The sequence below is a fragment of the Tenrec ecaudatus genome, chromosome 3, assembly GCF_050624435.1.
Source record: "Tenrec ecaudatus isolate mTenEca1 chromosome 3, mTenEca1.hap1, whole genome shotgun sequence".
Taxonomy (NCBI): Eukaryota; Metazoa; Chordata; class Mammalia; order Afrosoricida; family Tenrecidae; genus Tenrec; species Tenrec ecaudatus.
In genome coordinates this window covers 159,219,748-159,240,867 of record NC_134532.1, presented here as the reverse complement: position 1 = coordinate 159,240,867, position 21,120 = coordinate 159,219,748, and the positions used below count along the sequence as shown (strand labels likewise).

The window sequence follows — 21,120 nt, the reverse complement described above, 5'->3', positions numbered from 1 at the left end:
ACATGCTGAGGGTGATCTTCCTTTTTGAAGAAACCAAAATATAATTACATAACTGGAAGAATATGAAATACTCATTTTTAAGAAGGTGTAACATTGCACAAATATTGTTTATACTCAAAGGGTCCTATGGTATTTTTAGATCATTATTTAGAGTCATAATTATTAATTTGAAATATGGAAAAACTAGTTACCAACTTTATATGGAAAGAAAGCAATTCAGTATAAGTAAAACACTTTAAAATGAGGCCTTGGATTTTCCAGCTGACAAATATATACAACTACTGTAATTAAAATAGTCTATTATTGGCACAAGGACAGACACACAGATCATTGATGTCAATGTGAGAATCCAGAAGTAAACATATACATCCATGGATCACTGATTTTTGCCAAATGATAAAATCTAATTAAATGAGGAAGAGATAATTCATTTAACAAATGAAGCTGGGAAAACTCTATATCTATTTAATGAAAAGTTAAATAGGCTCCATTGTTCACACTATGTACAAAATAATCCAAGATGAGCCAAAGACCTAAATATAAAATATAAAAGCATAAAAACAATAGCAAAATGGGGGAAATTTCAGGTACTAAAACATACAGTATCACATATTGATACATATATACATTAATAACTACACTTTCAAACAGAACCAAATATTCACAAAGAGCACAAGACAAACCAGACTACTGGTATTGCTAAATGTTAAATATTTGTATGCTCAAAAAAACTTCACCAAAATATAAAAAGATCATACTAATGAGGGAGAAAGTAGCAACAACATATTAGACAAGGGACTAATCTAAAATGTGTAGAACATTTCTAAACCTCACCTGAAAAAGACAATCCAATGAAAACATTGGCCAAAGATACGAATGGCTGTTTCACCAAAGAAAACTCCCGTATTATCAACAAAGCCATGACTCTCTTTGTGCTTGTTAGTCATTAAAGAGCAGTGAGATGTAATCTCTCCTCAGCATTAATAACAAAGTTTAAAGACACACACACACACACACACACACACACACACACACATACACAAAAACAACAAATGTTGGCAAAGAGGTGTAGAGACCCTCATTCAGCTGATTGGAATTTTAAAAGGTTTAAACAAGGGGAGAAGCTGTATGGTGCATCTGTAAAACCTTAGACATACAGATATCATATGATCTAGCTATCTCACAACTAACAGCATCTCTTACAGAAAATATAACCTTAAGAAAAACATCTATTCACACCGAGAGCATAATAACATCAATTACAATAGAAAAAGATACAGGCAACCTAAATGTGCAACAATGAAGAAATGGTTAAATAAACTGTGCTGTATGCACATAATGTTACATAACTTAGAGTAATGAAAAGTAAGGAATGCCTCTTATTATAGAAAAAACCTTAAATGGTATTGTACTGAGTGAAATTAATCACAAAAGGACAAATATTACATAAGCCCAATACTCTAAGAGTCAAGAAAACATTTACATATAAAAGGCATAATTTTCAGAGGTGATAATAGAGGGATGGAAGGGTAGCAGATGGACTTGTAATAATTTGGGTAAAAGGAAAGGCAATAGGCTTTAAGGAGAAAGTTAACACAAATGTTCAAGGCAAAGGAAAACACTGGGAGGTGACAAGAGTTCATCCTACAACACCAAGCATAACAATCATCTAGAACTGGATGCATAGACTGACACATTGAATAGGCATGGGAAAATGATTGAGGTTATTCCTATGACTAAAAAGAGGTTTGTCGAAGGCCACTTATATATGTATTCATATGTACTTCAAAGATATTCATGAAGGGGAAAAGTTACATATATATATATATATATATATATATATATATATATATATATATATAAATTATAGAAGTACCTGGGCCTCTGGTCTCTGGAGTACAGCCTTGCGGATTATTAGGGTCAGTTTCTATGATGCAATCCACAAAGGCAGTGTTTAACGTCCTGCTTGGTGAATCATGAGTAGGATTTTAAAACATAATTGGCAGTAATCTAAGTGAAACTATTGATATCTCCCATCTGGAGCAAAAGAGAATAAAGAGGCGAAAAAGTTTGGGGGAAGAAATTAGTCTAAAAAACTACATAAATTCCAGTCTCTATAACTTATGAGATCAACAGAACTAGATGGTACCCAGCTATCACTACTGACTCTCTGAAATGATCACTATAGGTGGTTCTGGAGAAGGTGAGATAAAGACATGGCACCAAGCAAACACATAAAAAGAGATAAGGCCCAATGGTCAAGTAGGGACTGCTGGACCCCCTGACACTATATTCCTCTGACACTTTTCAAACCTAAAACTCACCTCTAAACAACAGGGAGTTATGTATACTTAGCATACTGAACTAGAAATTATCAAAAAGGCAGCATTTGCCCTGGGATAACATTCCAAATTCAGAAATGGTACGAAGGAGGAATGAATTGAAATGATAAACTCGGGGAAGAAGAAGAGTGTGATCACAGTGCAGGAATCACAATCAGCGTCACAGGACAAAATGTGCATGACTTCTTGAAGGGAAAAATTTATTCTGTATCTTTTCACTCACATGACACAATGAAAGCAATAATCATAAATCTCTCATGAGAAAAAGAAAAAGATACAAGAGTTATTGCTATAATGATTCAGAAGGGGAGAAAAGAGCACACAGTGAATGCAGCGGTGATAACTGATATAATGTTGAAGATTATTTAAAAATAAATCAACCTACCCAAATGCTCATTTGGAAATATTTATTTAAAATTTAAAATAGATATTGCTAACATTATTAATACCAAGCAGGAGAAATGAAAGTGTAATAATTACTATGTATACCAGAGACAAAGTGCTAAATTTAAAAAATATATAATGTAAAATTTTCAAAGAAAAGACACATTACTCTTAAATAGTATCACTGACCTTGCATCAAAAATAATGGGAGTTAGAAATTAAATTAGTATTTTCTTGAAATGAAGGGAAAATTACTGTTATTAAGAAGTTAATATTCTATACATTCTCCTAGAAGTATTTAAATAAAGATATATTATGAAATATAAAAATTGAGAGGCTTATCAATGATAGAATTATACTAAATTAATAAACATTCAGATAGATGAGTAAAAGGCAAGATAGTATCATTTGAATATTCCAGGTTGTTAAGGAGCCTTCCTCCAATCATAATTTGGCATTCTTTTATTTTATGACCCAGTTCATCAGCTTAATTTTTCAGCACATATTAATCATACATGGGATAAATTATATAGAGCTATGAAGAAAAGTTGAAGTACATACTGATGAAGATCAAAGAGTAAAATATTTAGTGAGGATTGCAACTAAAACATAAGTAAATAAATCCTCACTCTGTACCAGTAAGAAACATTTTGATAAACAGATAAAATATTGAAGTAGCCAAATTTTTCCTTTTGCTTGACTCTGAAATTAATGTCCAAGAAAGAAATATGTAAAACACTTTAAGTTCATTTTACATTGAGTTAATCTGCAAAATACTTCAGTAATTTGTTAAAAGCAGTAATGAGAGTTTAGAAATAAAGTGTACCTGACTCAAACTATAGTATTTTCTTATAGGCACGTGATTTATATACATGCGTAAGCTGGACATTGAATGAGGAAGGCAAAAGAAGATTATAAAATTCTGGATAATGAAGCTAGATAAAGTATTATATATATCATGGATTGCCAGAAGGTTGAACAAATCTGTTGGAAGATATATATTCAGAATGCTATCTAGAAGCAACCATGGTAAATCTTCAGTGTTATGAATTGACACAGTGGCTGAAAATATATCTCAGACAAACTAATCATTGTTAGTATGGTACTGAACCACACAGTACGTCTTTCTTCTGTGCCTGATCTGGCATGAATAGGGCCCAACACCAAGGCACCAAACTGGAATAACCCACACAAAAAGACACAATATTCATGCATGTAAAAGTGGTGAAAACAATATAAGATCTGTAGTTTATTTCCAGTAATTACATAATGAGAATTCCTATGTTATTAACTCTTCATCAAAAGTCTTTCAATATGTTATAAGGGGCAATAATTGTGCTCAAAACAATGAAATCACAATCCAAATGATTGAAAGATATTTATTTTAGCTTTACTAACTTAATGAAACTGTTTCCAAATACATACCTATCAATAGTATTTTTTCGTGTGTGGGAATAATTTAGTGAATTTTAAATATACAGGAAAGTTATATGTGGCAAAATATTGCTTTTGCTATGTAATTTGTTTGATATTAAGTGGGTGTGATTGCAATTCAATGTGCTTATTTTTAACAGTAAGTAGGACTGACTCATTTGGGACAAAAGCCTGTATGAACCATTGGGTTGTTTTAAAAATATCCAGCCTATTTCCAGAATTCTCTTTGTCACTTAGATGACTTTGCTAGCAAATAAGCTGTAATTTTCTAGCACAGTTGTCATAGAATTCCACCTTGCACTTGTCTTTGCAGTGCTTATCCAGATGACGCGACTGGAGTATCAAATTCACACCCAGTAACACAGCTCTCTGACACTCTCTGTAAACACCTGTTTTGAATTGAAAATAGACGAAGACCTTTAGTGATCAAAATTCATTTACCTAAAAGCACTTTAATAAACGCACATAACACATTTAAATATAGAAAATATTGATGGTTTAGAGAAGTCATATTGCTATTGCTAGGAATCTCCTCTGTTCTCACTCTTAGAGGCTGTATGTACAACAGAACACAACACTGGCCCCCTTTCACCACCTTCACTAGGGTTCTTATGCTTGAGACCATTGGTTCAGTCACTGTGTCAATCTATGTAGTGAGGGCCTTCCTCTTTTTCTCTGCCTGTACCTTACCAACCTTGATGGCCCCATCCAGGGACTGGTCTCTCCTGACATGATGTCACAGTATTTGAGACAGTTTCACCATCCTGGCCTTGAAGGACCACTCTTGCTGTACTTCTTCCAAGAGAGGTTCGTTTGTGCTTTTGAAAACCATGGTACTTTCAACATTCTTTGTCAGCATAATTCAAATGCATCGATTCATACTCAGCCTTCCTTATTCAATGCCCAACTTTTACATAGATATGTGGATTTTGAAAATGCATGGCTTGGGTCAAGAACACCTCAGTCCTCAAAGTAACACCCTTGCTTTTCAACACATTAAATAAATCTCCTAAGGCAGATGTATGTAATGTAATGCAGCTTCGATCTCTTGACTGTTGCTTCTATGAGTATTGATTGTGGATCAGAGCATGCCGAAATGCTGGACACTTCAATCTTGTCTCTATTTATTATCATGTAATCTATTAATCCAGTTTTGAGGATTTTTGTTTTCTTCACATTGAGTTGCAGTACATATTGAAGGTTACAGTGCTTGATCTTCACTATCAAGGGCTGCAAGCCCTTCTCACGTTTAGTAAGCAAGGTTGTGTCATCTGCATGTCATAGAGGGATGAGAAACCATTATCCAGTTCTGATGTCCCAGTTCTTCATCATGTAATCCAGATTCTCTATTTGCTAGGCATGCAGATTTAATACATGTGGTGAGAGTATACAACCTGACACACACATTTACTGATTTCAGACTACACAACATTTCCCTGTTCTATTGGCATGTACAGGTTTCTCATGAGAGGAACTACAATTCTTCTGAAACCTATTAGTAGTTTGTTATGATAGATCTATGCAGTCTAATGACTTTGTATAGTTAATAAAACTCAAGTAAACATCTTACTCGTATTCTCTGCTTTGAGTCCAACCCATCTGACATTGACATTGATATCCTTTGTTCCATGCCCTCTTCTGAAACCAGCCTGAACTATAGCAATGTCTTGTTAATGTACTGCTACAACCATTGTTGGATTATATTCAGCAAAATTCTACTTCCATGTGATATCAGTGATATTTTATGTAATTTGAAATATTATTAGCTACCAAAAACTGCATGAATCAAGCTGGAAAATAAGCCATACCTTGTTTCAAACAGAGGAAGGCAAAAAATGATCCCAAATATTCCAAACACTTTTATTTTATTGGATCAAAATATTAAAAATTTTAACTACATTAATAAGGAATCTATTATATAAAATCAAACACATGAAGACAGGATGAAAATGAAATCAGAGAAGGAAATGCTAGTGCAGAACGTGGTAACATTTTAACTATTGAATATAATGTTGAATTCACCTTTTAGATAATTCTATAATAATATATGATTTAGGTAACATTTGCAATATTTTTCCCTACCAGTAAAATGAACCAATTCACTCTACAAGGAGAGCAAAGCTCATATTGGTAAAATTTCGTGGAGAAGCTTCCATCGTTCAGTTCATATCCCTGGCCGTGCTCCTTTGATGCCCCAAATCAAAGGACACTGAAAAGGAGCAGGATTTTCATCCCTCAGTGATATCAAACCCTCAATTTGACAAAGTGTAAATCAGAGATTTCAGAGAAGAGTTGGAGTTGCCAATGAGTGAATTCCAACTCATAACAGAGGGCGTTTTATAAATCAACTTCAATTGATATTTTTGCTTAAGAAAAATAATTCTATAACTTTGAAGAAGTATTTTTGACTTATGTATATACTCGAGTATAAGCCAACCTGAATATCAGCTGAGGCACCTAATTTGACTACAAAAATTACATTAAAAATGTGCTGAAAAACTCAGCTTATACACAAGTTATATTATACTTCTATACATTACATTGAAAATGGATACTTACTGTGGTCCAACTGATTTGTTGACCAAGGTCAGTAAAATAGAGTGTAATAATAGAAGAAACTGCAATACTTTGGATGCTTATGTCGTCCTTCAAAAAAGGCCCACCTTAAAAAAAAGATAGCAAGAGAATTGTTGATCACAATTCCCAGACAAGGTAATGTTGTTGTTAGATGTTGTTGTTATGATCCATAGTGACATGATGTACAACAGAACAGAACACTACATATCCTACGCCATCCTCATAAGTGGTTCTTATGTTTGAAACCATTGGTACAGACACTGCATCAATCTATTTTTGTCCAGGGACTTACACTGTCTTGCCTTCCCTACTTCACTGAGCATGACTTCCTTCTGCAGGACTCATCATTCCTGACAACATGCCCAATGTATGTGAGGGAAAGTCTCATCTCCCTTGTTTCTAAGGAGCACTCTGGCCATCTTTCTTCCAAGATAGATAATCTTTTCCTTCTGGGAATATATGACACATTCAATATTATTTGACCACACCATAATTCAAATGTAACAATTCTTCTTTGGTTTTTTCATTGAATGGCCAACTTTCACATGCATATAAGGTAATTGAAAATGCTATGGTTTGGATCAGGGAGATTATAGTCCTTAAATACACCTCCTCAATTTTCAACACATTAAAGAAGTTTTTGCAGCAGATTTCCCACTGTAATGTCTGAGGATATAATTTTTGTAGAACTTGCAATGTACAATATACCCTTAGAGTAAAATGAATTGTAAATGACCTATTTTTGAACTATATTTTTTACATCCTGAAATGCCCAAGATTTCCTCAATGTTGTTGAACAAAAGCACACACTACCATTATCTAGATAAGCAAATCAGTCTTGGAATAGATATCGTCAGAATTCTAATGATAAGTAAGGAGAGCTAAACAGTATAACATACTTTGGACATGTAATCATGAGAAAATAATACCTGGAAAAGGGAATCATGCCTCGTAATTACTTTGAACATGTAATCATGAAACAACAATGCCTGGGAAAGGGCACCATACTTAGTAAAGTATCTTAAGAGCTAAAAAGGGGAAGACCTTCAAGAAAATAGATTGAAAAGTTGGCCAAATAATGGATGAAAATATAGCCCCACTGTGAGACTGTTGCAGGGCTCGGCAATATGTTCTTCTACTGTATAAAGGATTACTATGAGTAAACACCAACTAAGTAATATCTGAGAACAATACCATTATCCATTATGTCACTGCATTCTCCAAAAAAAGGGAAAAAGTAATATTGGAAAATAAAATGTCAACTGAGATATACTTTTTAAGTTTAATATTCAAATATTGATTACAGTCACTGGATGAGTAATCAGCAAAATAGTCAATTATTAACAAAAGTTGAGCAGTTTAAAACTTCTCAAATCGCAAAATCTAAGGGTAGCAATCTGTCCCTGTATGGCAACAGCCTTGAAAATTTCACAGAATCATTATAGTCTGAACACATGACATTGGTTCCCAAGAATCAAATCTAAATCAATACCGATTAACAGCAACATCAGTGCTGGGTCCTATTGTTCTTAACATGATTTTATTAATAGAAAAAACTAGTTGGAGTAGTTGAGTGCCAGCGTTTCATTACAATACATTTAAAAGATCACTCTAGATGGTTTTTGAAAATGGAGGAATACAATGGAGCATCACTTAACGGTTATTCAAAAATTTCAGACAGGAGATAATATTTATTTGCATTAGGATGGTGGGGATAGAAATGTTAAAATTTTACCAAATCCCATTTCTGAAGTATGAGTATAGGTTTGCATCAACTTGATGAAAATTTGATTTTGTGAAGATGATTAAATGAAAGAAAGGCAGCTCTCATTTTTGGCATACACCGGGTTTATATTCTAGCCACCTTAACTGACATCAGAAGACTGGGAAGGAGCAGATTTTGTGGTGAAAAGTAAGGGCTCTCTTCTGTTCCATTACCTGTTTGATGTGTAGATATTCAAGTAAAAGTCGTCAAGTAGGCAGCTGGATAGATATGTCTAAAGGTTTTTGCAAGTAATTAGTATTTAGCTCCCTGGGGTTTGATGAGATTGTTATGTCTTCAACGTGAAAAGAAAATGATGGAAATTAGATTGGAGTTATTTAAAACCCCAGACTTTGGAAGTCGTCAGAGGCAGATACCAAACCAAACCCATTTCCATCGAGTGAAGTTGGATTCAGAGATCCCACGGGGCGAGGATACTCAGGGTTTCCAAGATTGTGGATATGTATGAAAGCCACTACTTCAAACCAGTCTAGTGTATTAGCAGACAACAAATGCATGACCGTTACATTGGTTTGCCAACTGCACTCTCCTGGAATGACTTGGCACCCCACAATGCGAGAAGGAAATACATAAATAATTTTAATAGGTATTAGAAAAGGCTGTGAAATTTGATTTTTTTTAAAGATTGAAGAGTCCAAATGAAAGGAACTTGTGATGAAATAAAAGAGCTGAATAGAAGACTTCAAAGGTCAGCATGGGGTGGGGGCGGGGGTAGTTTAATGAAATGTCTGATCACTTGAAGTTAAAAATTCAAAAGGGAAGGCATTTAACAAGCTGAAAGGACTATAATAAAAGATCAAGGCTGGAGTTGCAATAGGGAAAGATTTTATTGAAAAATATTGAATATCCCAAAATGCATCAAAAAAGATTAAAGAAATTCATATACTGTAAGAAAACAAATGGTGTTCGCACATTTCAGGAGACAGCATATGAGCAAGAAGCAGCGGCACTGAATGAAGCAGCCCAAGCTCTGCTGCAAGCTTCCATTAGAAGTTCTGTCACTGCACAGTTAGAATAACAAGGCAGGTAAGCAGCTTATGTGCAAACAAAATTTTAGAGGCTAGAAAAATATCTTTTAAGGGAAAAATCTAGAAAGCCAAGCAAATGCAAAGCAAGTCTCACCTCACAGTGAAAATGAGAGTTGTTAGGAGAGTTTAGGCAGGAAGGATATAATGTTTTTCATGGAAGGGGCTGAAAATTTTTGAGAATTAACTCCACCTGACTGGAGTGATGGCAATTGGGTGAACACACAAGAGGTGCTCCAATTGGGAACTGTAGCAAAGACTTCTAGATGGAATATTGTATTCTACAGTAGCGTCTAGAGAAACAAAACCAGTAACTCTCATTCATGCATAAGAGAGAAGTTTATATCAAGAAGTAATTTTATACTCCGAAGAAGTCAGCTTTGTCTAATAGAACTTCTAGACCTTGGGTCTGCCAGGAGAAGCCACATGGACCGACCCTGATTTACCCAGATTCTGGAACTGGGGAAGCCACATAGAGACCCATGCCTGTGGGGATATGCTTACAACGTCACTGGATCCACAGGAAGTCCAACCCACTGACCTGTGATCCTCTTGCATTCAGCATCATTGCATATATTTTGTGAGTCTGAAGAAGACTTTATAGATTGTATTCAAACATATAGGCTAATACTGGACTTATGGGCTTGATCTAGACTGGGTTGAGATATTTTCCCAATGTCCAATTGTTCTTGAATGTAAACGGTTTTCTTACATTCATATGAATGTCTCTGGATTTGTTTCTCTAGTCTACCCAGACTAACACAGATACTGAAACCTAAACAAAGGAAGCAGAACACTGTAGGAGCTACAGCTCTAGGATGGGGCCCTCCGGTCCAAGACAACTAGAAATGTGATAAGGAGACCATGGCTTCGTGGAGGGCACTCCACTCTGGGGCCTTGAGTAGGGAAAAACCTATGGGAAGGGAGGTTTCAGGGTCTCTATTTGCTGAGAAGGCACAAGCCAAGATAATGAGAAATAGCTGCAAAAAATTCTAATGATGTGAACTTGGAATAGGAAAAGTATGAATTTAGGAAAATTTTAAGTGATCAAAAATGAAACGGAACACATAAAGATAGCTATCCTAGGCATTAGTGAGTTGAAATGGACTGGTATCGGCTATTTAGAATCAGAAAACTAAATGATTTATATACTAGGAATAACACAAACAAAAGATAAGGTCTGCTATTAATTGCTGACAATCTTGCTAAATTAATCATGAAGTACAATGCTACATGTGATAGATTATATCTATCTGCATTTAGGAAACTCGGTTAACACAGCTATTATTCAAAATTATGCACCAAACGCAAAAGCTACTGGTGAAGAAATTGAAAAATTAGACCAAAGACTTCAATTCAAAATTGATCAAACATGCCATCAAAATGCAATAAACTCAATTGGTGACTAGAATGGAAAAGTTGGAAATAAAGAGGAAGGAACGGTCGCTGGAAATTATGGTTTTGCTGATAGAAATGATGATGAGATCACATGATAGAATTTTGTAAAACTGGTGACTTACTAATTGTAAATGTCCTTTTAAAACACAGTAAAGAGGGACTACACAAGCGAACTTCCTCAGATGGAATATACAGATATCTAATTGGCTATATCTGTGGGAAGATACAATGGAGAAGGTCAATATCAGTAGCTAAAATCAGACCAGGAGAGTGTAGCACAGATCATCAATTGCACATATGTAAGTTCAGGATAAAGCAGAAGAAAATTAAAACAAGTCCACCCACAAGATCCAAGAGATTGCCCTGAGTGTATCCTACCTGAATTTTGAGAACAACTCAAGAATAGATCTGAGACTTGAACACTAATGTCAGAAGACCTTGGTGACCACCATCCATGAAGAAAACAAAAGGTCATGCAGAGATAGGAAGAAAAAAATATCAAAGTGGATTCCAGAAGTGACTGAAATTTGCTTATAATCACAGAGACGCTAAAGCAAATGAAAGAAAGGATGAATTCCAAAAGCTGAATAGAAAATTCCAAAAGACAGTTGACTAAGACAATCCCAAATATTACAACAAAGTATGCAATGGCCTAGAATTAGAAAACAAAAGGGAAAATGCTTAACATATCTGAAACTTAAAGAACTAAATAAATATTTCAAACATCAAGTTGCAGTCTTGAAAAATTATCTGGGAAAAATAGTGAATGATGCAGGAAGTATCAAGAGAAGATGGAAAGAAAAGAGAATCACTGTACTAAAAATAATTAGTTATTCCCCCATTTCAGGAGGTTGTATCTCATCAAGAACTAAGTATGTTGAAGGAAGACTTTCAAACTACAATGAATATATTTGCAAGAAAATTCTCCTGGACCTGAAGAATATCTCCTGAAATTCTTTAGCAAGCTGAAGAAGCAAAAAATGGAAGCACTCACTAATATATGCCAGGACAGTTGGAAGAAAGCTCTTGGCCAACTGACTGGAAGAGAGCCATCTCTGTGCCCATTCTAAATAATGATGGTCCACATCACACTCAAATTATAGAAGGATACCATTTATACCACACACATCATCCATCCGAGGTTGCAGCAGTATATTGACCAGAAACTTCCAGAAGTTCAGGCCAGATTCAGAAGAGGATGTGGCAAAATGGAATCACTGCTGATGACAGATGGAACTTGTCTCAAAGCAGAGGATACCAGAAACATGTTTGCTTGTGCTTCATTGACTATTAAAAGGCATTTAACTGTGTGGATCATAATAAACTGTGGATAACCTGGAAAAGAATGAGAATTTTAGAATACTTCAATGTGCTTATAAAGGACTTGTACTTGCATCATAAGACAGTGGACAAACAAGGGCATACTATATGGTTCAAAATCTGGAAAAGTATACATCAGGATTGTATATTCTCATTGTACTTATACAATATGTTTGCTGAGCAATTCATCAGAGAAACTGGATTATATGAAGAAAAAAGTGGCATTAGATTTGGAGGAAGGGTTTATTAACAACCTGAAATAGGCAGACAACACAACTTTGCTTGCTGAAAATAATGAGGAATTGAAGCAATTGCTGATAAAACCAAGAATTGGAGTATTCAGTATGGATTACAGGTAACATCATGATAAATGGAGAAAAGATTGCAGTTGTCAAAAACTTTGTTTTGCTTGGATCCACAATCAATTATTATGAAAGTAACAATCAAGAGATCAAAAGACATATTGCATTAGGTAAATCTGTTGCTCAAGACCTTTTTACAGTATCTAAGAGCAATAATGCTATTTTTTTACATGCACATGTTTTAATGAATTTTCACCTTGTTACATTGATTTCAATTTTGCTATTTTGAGGATTAAGATGTGCCTGACCCAAATCATGGTATTCTCCATTGCCTCATATGCATGTGAAAAGTGGAAAGTGACTAATGAAGACCTAAGGAGAATCTATGAATTTGGATTATGGTGCCGGAGAAGCCAACTGAAATTATCGTGCATTTATAAAAGTACAGACAAATCTGTCTTGGAAGAAGTAAGAGCACAATGCTCCTTAAAGGAAAGGATGGCAAGACTTAGTCATGCATACTTTGGACATATTGGCAGGAGAGACGAATCCTCAGCAAAGGACATCATCATGTTTGGTCAGTAGGGTGGCAAAGAGAGGGGAGAAGGGCCTCATTAGATACATTAGCCCAGTGGCTGCATCAATGGCTTGGACATAGGAACAGCTGTGAGGACGGATCCAGACTGTGAGTGTTTTGCTTTGTTGTGCACTGGGTTGTTGTGGTTTGAAGCCAGCTTGATGGCACCTAATAACAACAATGGATTTTCCATGTGTACAATCTAGACAGAAACAGTTTATCACATTATTTTCTGACTGGGTGGATTTGAGCCACTGCTCTTTGAATTAATAGTCAAGCAATTAATTGCTACATCACTTGAGCACCTACCTAACATTTAGTAAGTGGTCAATATGTTAGGTGTTAATGATAGAAAATATGTATTAAGCAAATCAATGAAATTAGTACTTACCATATTCAAGTTGTAGGCCCACACGAGAAGGGTACCACTTTGGACCTACATAAGAAAAGTAATTTTATTTATCCTTTATGACAACTAAAATATGTCATAAATCTACAGATTTCCAAGGGAAGACAGATTATGCTTTGGAAGACAGATTACCACGTGACAAACGTGGTCACCATGTTTAGAAGTTGATATACTAGTTACATCTGTCGGGATTCTTGGGCATGATAGATGAAGACTCATCAGACGGAGCATTGGGGATTCCAGTAATGTCATGCTTCTTGAGCTACATACTGGTTACATAGGACTATAAAATGGGTGAACTCTCACTTGTGTATTGAATCCATATAAATTATTCTATAAAAATACAATATGAATATTCATATAAAATCAAATATCTCATTTAATGTTTTCTTCTTATTGGCACCTGGAATTGGATTTTTGCTCTATAAGCAACTAACCCTTGTTAATATTCAATATTGACTTCTAATATTATTGTATATGGTAATTACAGAAATTATTTTAGAATGTTTTATTTATACTCTCATTAGAAATTATCACAAAAAGCAATGCCTTCCATAAGTTGTTGTAGTTATTGTTAGGTGCCATCAAGTTGGTACTGACACATAGCCACTAATACACAACAGGAAAAAAAACAAAAACGTTGCCTGGTCCTATGCCATTTTTACAATTGTTCTTTTGTTTGAGTCCTTTTTTACAACCACTGTTTCAAAACATCCCTTACTTCACCAAGTATGATCTCCTTCTCCAGGGATTGATCTCTCCTGAGAACATGTCCCAAGTACTTGAGAAAAAGTTTCATAACCCATGCCTCCAAGGAACATTCTGACTGTATTTCTTCAAATAGCAATCTGTTCTGTTGGCAGTCCGTGGTACTTTAAATATATCTAACACCATAGTTCAAATGCATAGATACTTCTTCAGTCTTTCTTAGTCAATACCCAACATCTATGTGACTATGTTGTTGTTGTTTCCAGATACCAAGCAGTCTGTTCTGATCCGTAGCAACTTTATGGACATGGAAAGACACGCTGCCCAGTCCTGTATCATCCTCACTGTTGTTTCTATACTTTAGCTCATTGCTGTAGACATTGCATCCTTCTCTCCTTGGGGGCCTTCCTCGTTTTATTTGCCCTTCTGCTTCACCATGTGTGACTTCCTTCTCCAGGGACTGGTTTTAGTTGACAACATGTCTAAAGTCTTTAAGAAGAAATCTCGCCATCCTTGCCTCTAAGGGACACTCTGATGGAACTTCTTCCATGACACAAGTTTGTCCTCGTGGTACTTTCAATATACCTCTCTAACACCCCAAACCAAAGAAATCAAAGAAAAATATAAATTTATACTGAAAGAGGTATGACTTTCACCAAAATGTGACATTTAACCATAAGTATATATGGTGGAATTATTGATGAGAGATTAAAATAAAGAAAAATGAAAATACAGATTTTTAATAATAGGTTGCACTCAAGAATGACAATTAGACAAACTGAAATTTCCAAAAGGCAAAGTTAAACTAGATGGGCAAACAGTGTTCCAATGTGGTTCACTTGTAAAATGACAACATTTTTTATTAGACAGTCAATTCTTACAACTGATTAGGCTCTAATTATTCTTATAAGTATAAAAATATTACAGAATTTTAGTTTATAAAATAATAATTTTTAATGCATAAGAATATAAAAAACCAAATATCAGAAAATAATAACATTAAATAGGAAGCATTTAAAGTTAGTTTCATAAATACCTTAAATACTTAAAAACATACATAAATATTAACTAATCTCAGATTTTCTAAAAATAATTTAGTTGAAAACATTATGCATAATTTTAGAAATCCAATTTTGTATTTTTATTTACCGTAGTCAAACACGTTATCAATAATTTTCACTTATTTAACTTGTTTTTTCAAACCAGGAGTGTAAGCTCTACTTCAAAATTAAGTTCTCATATATACAATATAGAATGAAGACGAATTACCCTGATCTGAGAAGGAAGTGTCAAAAGAATAGTATCCGTTAATAAAGAATATGATGAGGTACCAGAATATTCTTTGCACATTATATTTTACAATAGGCTAATTTTTAGTTAATATTTTTGTATTATCAAACAATAAGAAGTAAAATCTTGCAGGGAATGGCAAGCACATGATTTCTGCATTTGTTTTTCACGGGAAAACAATCAGTAAAAACAAACAAAACTCCTCCTTTGATAGTATTTTCTGTTTTAATGTTGTTGCATAAGCTGTGTTGTTTGTTCAAATCAATTAACTCAGTACAGTGTTTCGTTAGGACTAAATATTCTGTTCTACTCCTTGTCCACCATTCCTTTACAGTGTGGTTAATTCCAGCAACATAATTAAATGGTCAAGCAAAAAAATGTCATCGTGAAATCAATACCATACTTAAAGGTTTAGCGCAGAATGTGTAACATATATCTCCTCATATATCTGAAAAATAATAGGTATGTTTCCTCTTTCATCCCCTCCCACAACAACAGCAAAAAGGCTGTGATACTCAACTCAGCCCAAGCAATGTGTGGAATTTGGCTGATTCTCAAAAGAAAACGCAACTGCTAGAAAGTTGCGACAAGACAGGGTGCAATAACGCTGAATAATCGGAAATACAGAGAAAGTCTCCTGTAGAGAAAGGGAGATTTAAAAAAAATATGATGCTCAAATAGAGAGGTTAAAAGATGTTAAAGCTGATACTCAGATGTATAAAATAAATACTGTTGAAGGTGGGACATTGCGGGAGCTGGGGTGGGGGCGGCGGGAAAAAAAAAGCTAGTGAAGGAAAGAGGCATAAAGCCAAAGCACGTAATGAAGGACAATACAAGACATAAAATATAAATACTTGACAGGAAGGAAATTATACACAGTGTTACTGAACTTTTTCGTCTTAGCTACTTTTAATCATAATGGGATTCTTACCTTGCACATAAATCACTAGTGTAACTAATTAAAATCTAAGGCCGTTAATCAAGTTAGACATATGATGATCACTTTAGGGCGGAGTCTACTGCCTCATAGATGTTCCAAAGACAATGTTTAAGGGAGCAGACGGCCATGGCTTCTCACTCGGGGCAACTGGCAGATACCGAGTGGTCACTTACAGCACCTTGGCAGAGATCCCGAGCACCCAGGGGAGCTCTCCACTGGGAGCAGGAGGGTGCTGGGAACAGCCATCAGTATGCTTGGGACACCAAAGAAAAGCCTTGGCGCAAGAAGCCTTCTCTTGCACAGCACCTAGCACAGGGACTCGGGCTACAGATGCTACTGGGCGAGGAAAGTGGACATTGGCATAACTGGAGCCCCCCAAATACATCTCTCTCTCCCTTTTATTTTATGTACAATTTTATAATAAGGCAATATTTCTTTTTAACTTAAGATAGTCTTATACTGTCTACTCTGAAAGTTGTCAATGCTTACCATTAACAATTGCAAACCACTGTCTGTACGTATTTGTTCTCCTGAGTGGAAGAAAAGGGAGGCTTTCTACTCCTGCAAAGAGATAGGGGACAGTTCTACCCTGAAGAAGAATGAAATCATTTCCATATGGTCCTGGAGAAAAATATTGAATTTGCCATGGACTGCCCAAAGAACACATCTATCTCAGAAGAAATACAGCCAGAGTGCTCCCTGTAGGCAAGGATGTCTGAGACTTTATCTCCTGTACTTTGAACAAGTTGTCAGGTAAGACCAGGGCCTAGAGAAGGTCATCTTGTTTATAAAAGTAGTGGGCAGAAAAAGAAATCCTTCGACAAGATGAACTGACACAGGGGCTACACGAGTGGGCTCTCACATAAAGACCACTGTGAGACTGGAACAGGACAATGCTTCATTACTCTGTAAGTAAGGTTGCTTTGAGTCATAAATGACTGGAAACCCCAAACAAAGAAAAGAAAACAACACAAAAAATCTCACTGCCCTGGAGTCAATGCTAACTCATATACAGGGACCTTACAAGGTAAATTTGCCCCCTCTTACTTCTTCCCTCTCATACAGAGCACCTGGTGTTTTTGAACTGCTGACCTTGAGACCAACAGCCCAATGTTTAACTACTAAGCAACCAGGTTGCTAGCATATCTCAAACAACATGGTAAAATATTATTTCAATAAGAATATACTTTATTTACTTAATGTAACTTTTGCCAGGTGTCAGTGGTTAGGATTTAGAGTCATTTTTTGTGGTTTAAAAAATGCTTCTCTAGAATTTTTAATCTCCTGTAAGGCTAACTGCACTTGGTCTTATTTAAAATCATGACCAAAGAGACTTCCAGAATCCAACTACTCAAAGCAGAGAGAGAGGCAAACAGCTATCCAACCCATCTCTCCAGTGTCAGGTTTTCAGCACATGCCGTGGACATTTTCCCTGGGAATGATGTAGGGTTGTGGACAGAGAACATGCACTGCTTAGGAAGTTAGGAAGTTAAAAAATTCCCAAAGGTTGTTCATGGAAGACAATCTGGGAAAGGTGATTAAGTATCAAGTGAGGGTACTGGTAATGAGCATGATTGAAAAAAAAAAAAAATCAGCCTGATTCTGAGTGTAGCAGCAAAGGTAGGAGAACTAAACAGATTCTTAATATGTTAAATTGACAAATGATAAGCTCCCCAGCATTGAACCTATTCCAAATCATGGTGACCCTTTGGAACAGGGTCTCTCCCTGTGGGATTTGAAGACCATAAATCTCGATGGGAGTAGAAAGCCTCTTCTTTTCTGACATGGGGAAACTGGTGGTTTCAAACTGCTGAACTGATGGTTAGCAGACCAATTGTGAAGCCATATGCCACCAGAGCAGCACTGTCGAGACTTCTGGAGTCATACATTGTGGCATGTGAGCAAAAGAACATAGAGTGAAGGACCACCTCAAGTTCATTTGCTTCAACATCTGAAAAAAATGGAGATTTTTTTTTAAAGTCATAGGGGGAAAGCGTTGAGGAATAAGGTCAAAGGTTGGATTTGGAAGATAATGATATTGACATATCTTAGAGAAAAAGCTTCACTGGGTCAGTTGGAATTTTATGACTGCATATGTAAACATGGATTTTGTGGACGGCTATGCACACAATGAAGCTCCTGGCTTCACACTTACCCTAGGGAAAGTCAGAGCTCCTTGATGAAGCTCCCAGCATGTGCCACGGTAGGATGCTGAAGAGCTTGGATGTGAACGGTCTGGGTTGCTGGCACTGAGCGGAGGATTGTGTGACATCTTTCTGACAAACTGTCATAGGTCAGGAATTCTCAGACAACTCTCTCTGCTCAAAAGTCCTACCATTGTGGATTGTATGGTCTCAAAAAGATCTTTGTTTTTTAATTTAATAAATCTTTTTATTGGGGCTCATACAACTCTTATCACAATGCATACATACATCAATTGAGTAAAGCTCCCTTATACATTCGTTTCCCTCATCATTCTCAAAATTCTCCTTCCACTTGGGTTCCTGGAATCAGGCGTTTTCCTTTTTTCTCTGCCTTTCCCTCCCCTCTTGCCCCTCCCCCTGAACCCTTAATAGTTTATAAATGATTATTTTATCTTATCTTACACTGCCCGGCATTTCCCTTCACCCACCTTCTATAAAGTCACCTGAGGGAAATCTTACACATGGAAGAAGAATGTGAAGAACTGGCTGACAAACCCCGATCTCCTTGCACAACAGAATATTTCAGTATACAGCAATATCAACTGAGTGGATATTTTTCACAGTAGATACATTTTACAGAATTTATATGTACCAAGTTTGGAAAACCTTAAGCTGCAAATATCCCACTTGCAAGCATCAAAAAAATCAGCTTTGAGAAAGGCCTTATGAATGACTACGTTATTAAGTTCATACAGCACCATAACATTTACACGGTGAATGCATTAAAATTCAGGATATGCTATGGACCATAGAAGCCCCGCTTGTGCAGTGTTTCGATGGTTAGCAGCTAACTGATAGGATGGTGGTTAAATATACCCAGCATACCCAGGCGATAAAAACTTAGAAATATTGTCCTACAAAAAGCACACCTTAGCAAATCCTAATACGTGTGGTTGTGAAGGGTCAGAATTACCTTCATACAAATGGACTTTTTTCAACGTGACAAGTCACACTACAGAGCAGTTGTTCTCCACCTTCCTAATGCCATGACCTTTTAATATCAGCCCTTGTGTTGTGGGGACCCCCCCAAACCATACAATTATTTTTGTTGCTACTTTATAACTGTAATTTTGCTACGGTGGTGAATCAGGTGACCCCTGTGAAAGGGTTGTACGACCCGCAAAGGGGTCATGACCCACAGGTTGAGAACCGCTGCTTTAAAGAATCTAAGAGATTGTCTTTATGAGGAAGGTGTAAGGCAGAAGTTGAACTTCATTTACTGAAGTATCTTTAGGGTCCTTCAAATAGAGCCAGCTAAGCAGAAATTTTTGCCAAAGGTATGCCATACTTCATAATCTTCCTGGAGCCCCTGCCACAGCTCTGCCACTTGCAGCTTACATGCAGAGCCATAATGTCCCATCAGCTGCGGGGGAATGAGAGTGCGCATTTGCCACTACTGTAGGGTCAAAGAAGGCAATCAGGAGGCACTTGAGCTCTTTGGTGAGGTTTCGTTGGTTATGTTGGGTAAAGTTGAATTATTTAATATTGTCTCACAATTTTCTTTGCAACATCCACTAAATAACTGGGTGGTCCCATTCATTTTAGACTCTAACATTGGGATTGAACAATATTACCAAGCTGTTGTATTTCAAATCTCTCCTAGATGTAGGAACTGGAGTGTATAACTAGTTTTAAGAAAGAAAAACAACCAATGAGCACATCCTTGAACACTTGAACACTGAGATTCCTACACCAAGTAACCGCACTCAGGAGACAGAGGTGATGCAAGAGGAGGAGCGAGGAGTGATACAGGAGGAGTGGCAGCGGACCCAAGAGCCAGAGTGCATGACAGAGGGTGGGCTTCACAACCTGCCGAATGAGCAGAGCTGAGCGCTCCATGGGAAGGAGGGGTGCTTAATTTGTCTAGCCCTGGAGCTAGAGCTGAGTTATTGAGATGAAGCCCATGGTGGAGTCATGTGCTTTTAGGCATTTATTGTCAGTGTTAAATGACTTTGGTAACACTTGCCAGGATGGGGCACAGAAGGAGGAGATACAGGACTAAGAGACTGAAGGTCCGAGAGAAACATGCCTGGCTAGAAGAGCTGTGTTTGGGTTGTTTTTTTTTTTTTCAGTGAATTATAACGTTAACTTCCTTAATAATCCTCTTAAACATGAGTATTGTCTGTAAATTGTGTGTGGCCTTTGAAATGAATTATTGAACCTACCTGAAAATCAGAAAACACCATGGAAGGGAAAGGTGAGATCAGAATTAATAATGAAAGTTGGAGCATGGATGCATGTTTGACATGAACCAAAAAGAAATTAGTCTTGAGCTTACTTTTCATTCACTCTTGTGAAATCAGAGGAAACCAGATGTCACTCTCATAATATTATTAAGAGTATGAATTTGATAACCTTTATTCAAGACAATGCTAATTGACAGCTGCTTGTGGCCTAATGAGAAGTGTATCTCCTTATGGGCAATGT

At 36.3% G+C, this 21,120-nt stretch overlaps 1 protein-coding gene across 1 annotated transcript in view; it reads right to left on the bottom strand.

Moving 5' to 3' along the window:
- TECRL (trans-2,3-enoyl-CoA reductase like) overlaps nt 1-21,120 on the bottom strand; it is a 119,342-nt gene that overhangs the window by 56,521 nt on the left and 41,701 nt on the right. The window contains exons 3-4 of the mRNA XM_075544956.1: nt 13,534-13,578; nt 6,720-6,823 (exon numbers count right to left, since the gene is read on the bottom strand). Coding sequence (XP_075401071.1) covers nt 6,720-6,823; nt 13,534-13,578 — 149 coding nt within the window. The remainder of the gene's footprint in view (nt 1-6,719; nt 6,824-13,533; nt 13,579-21,120) is intronic.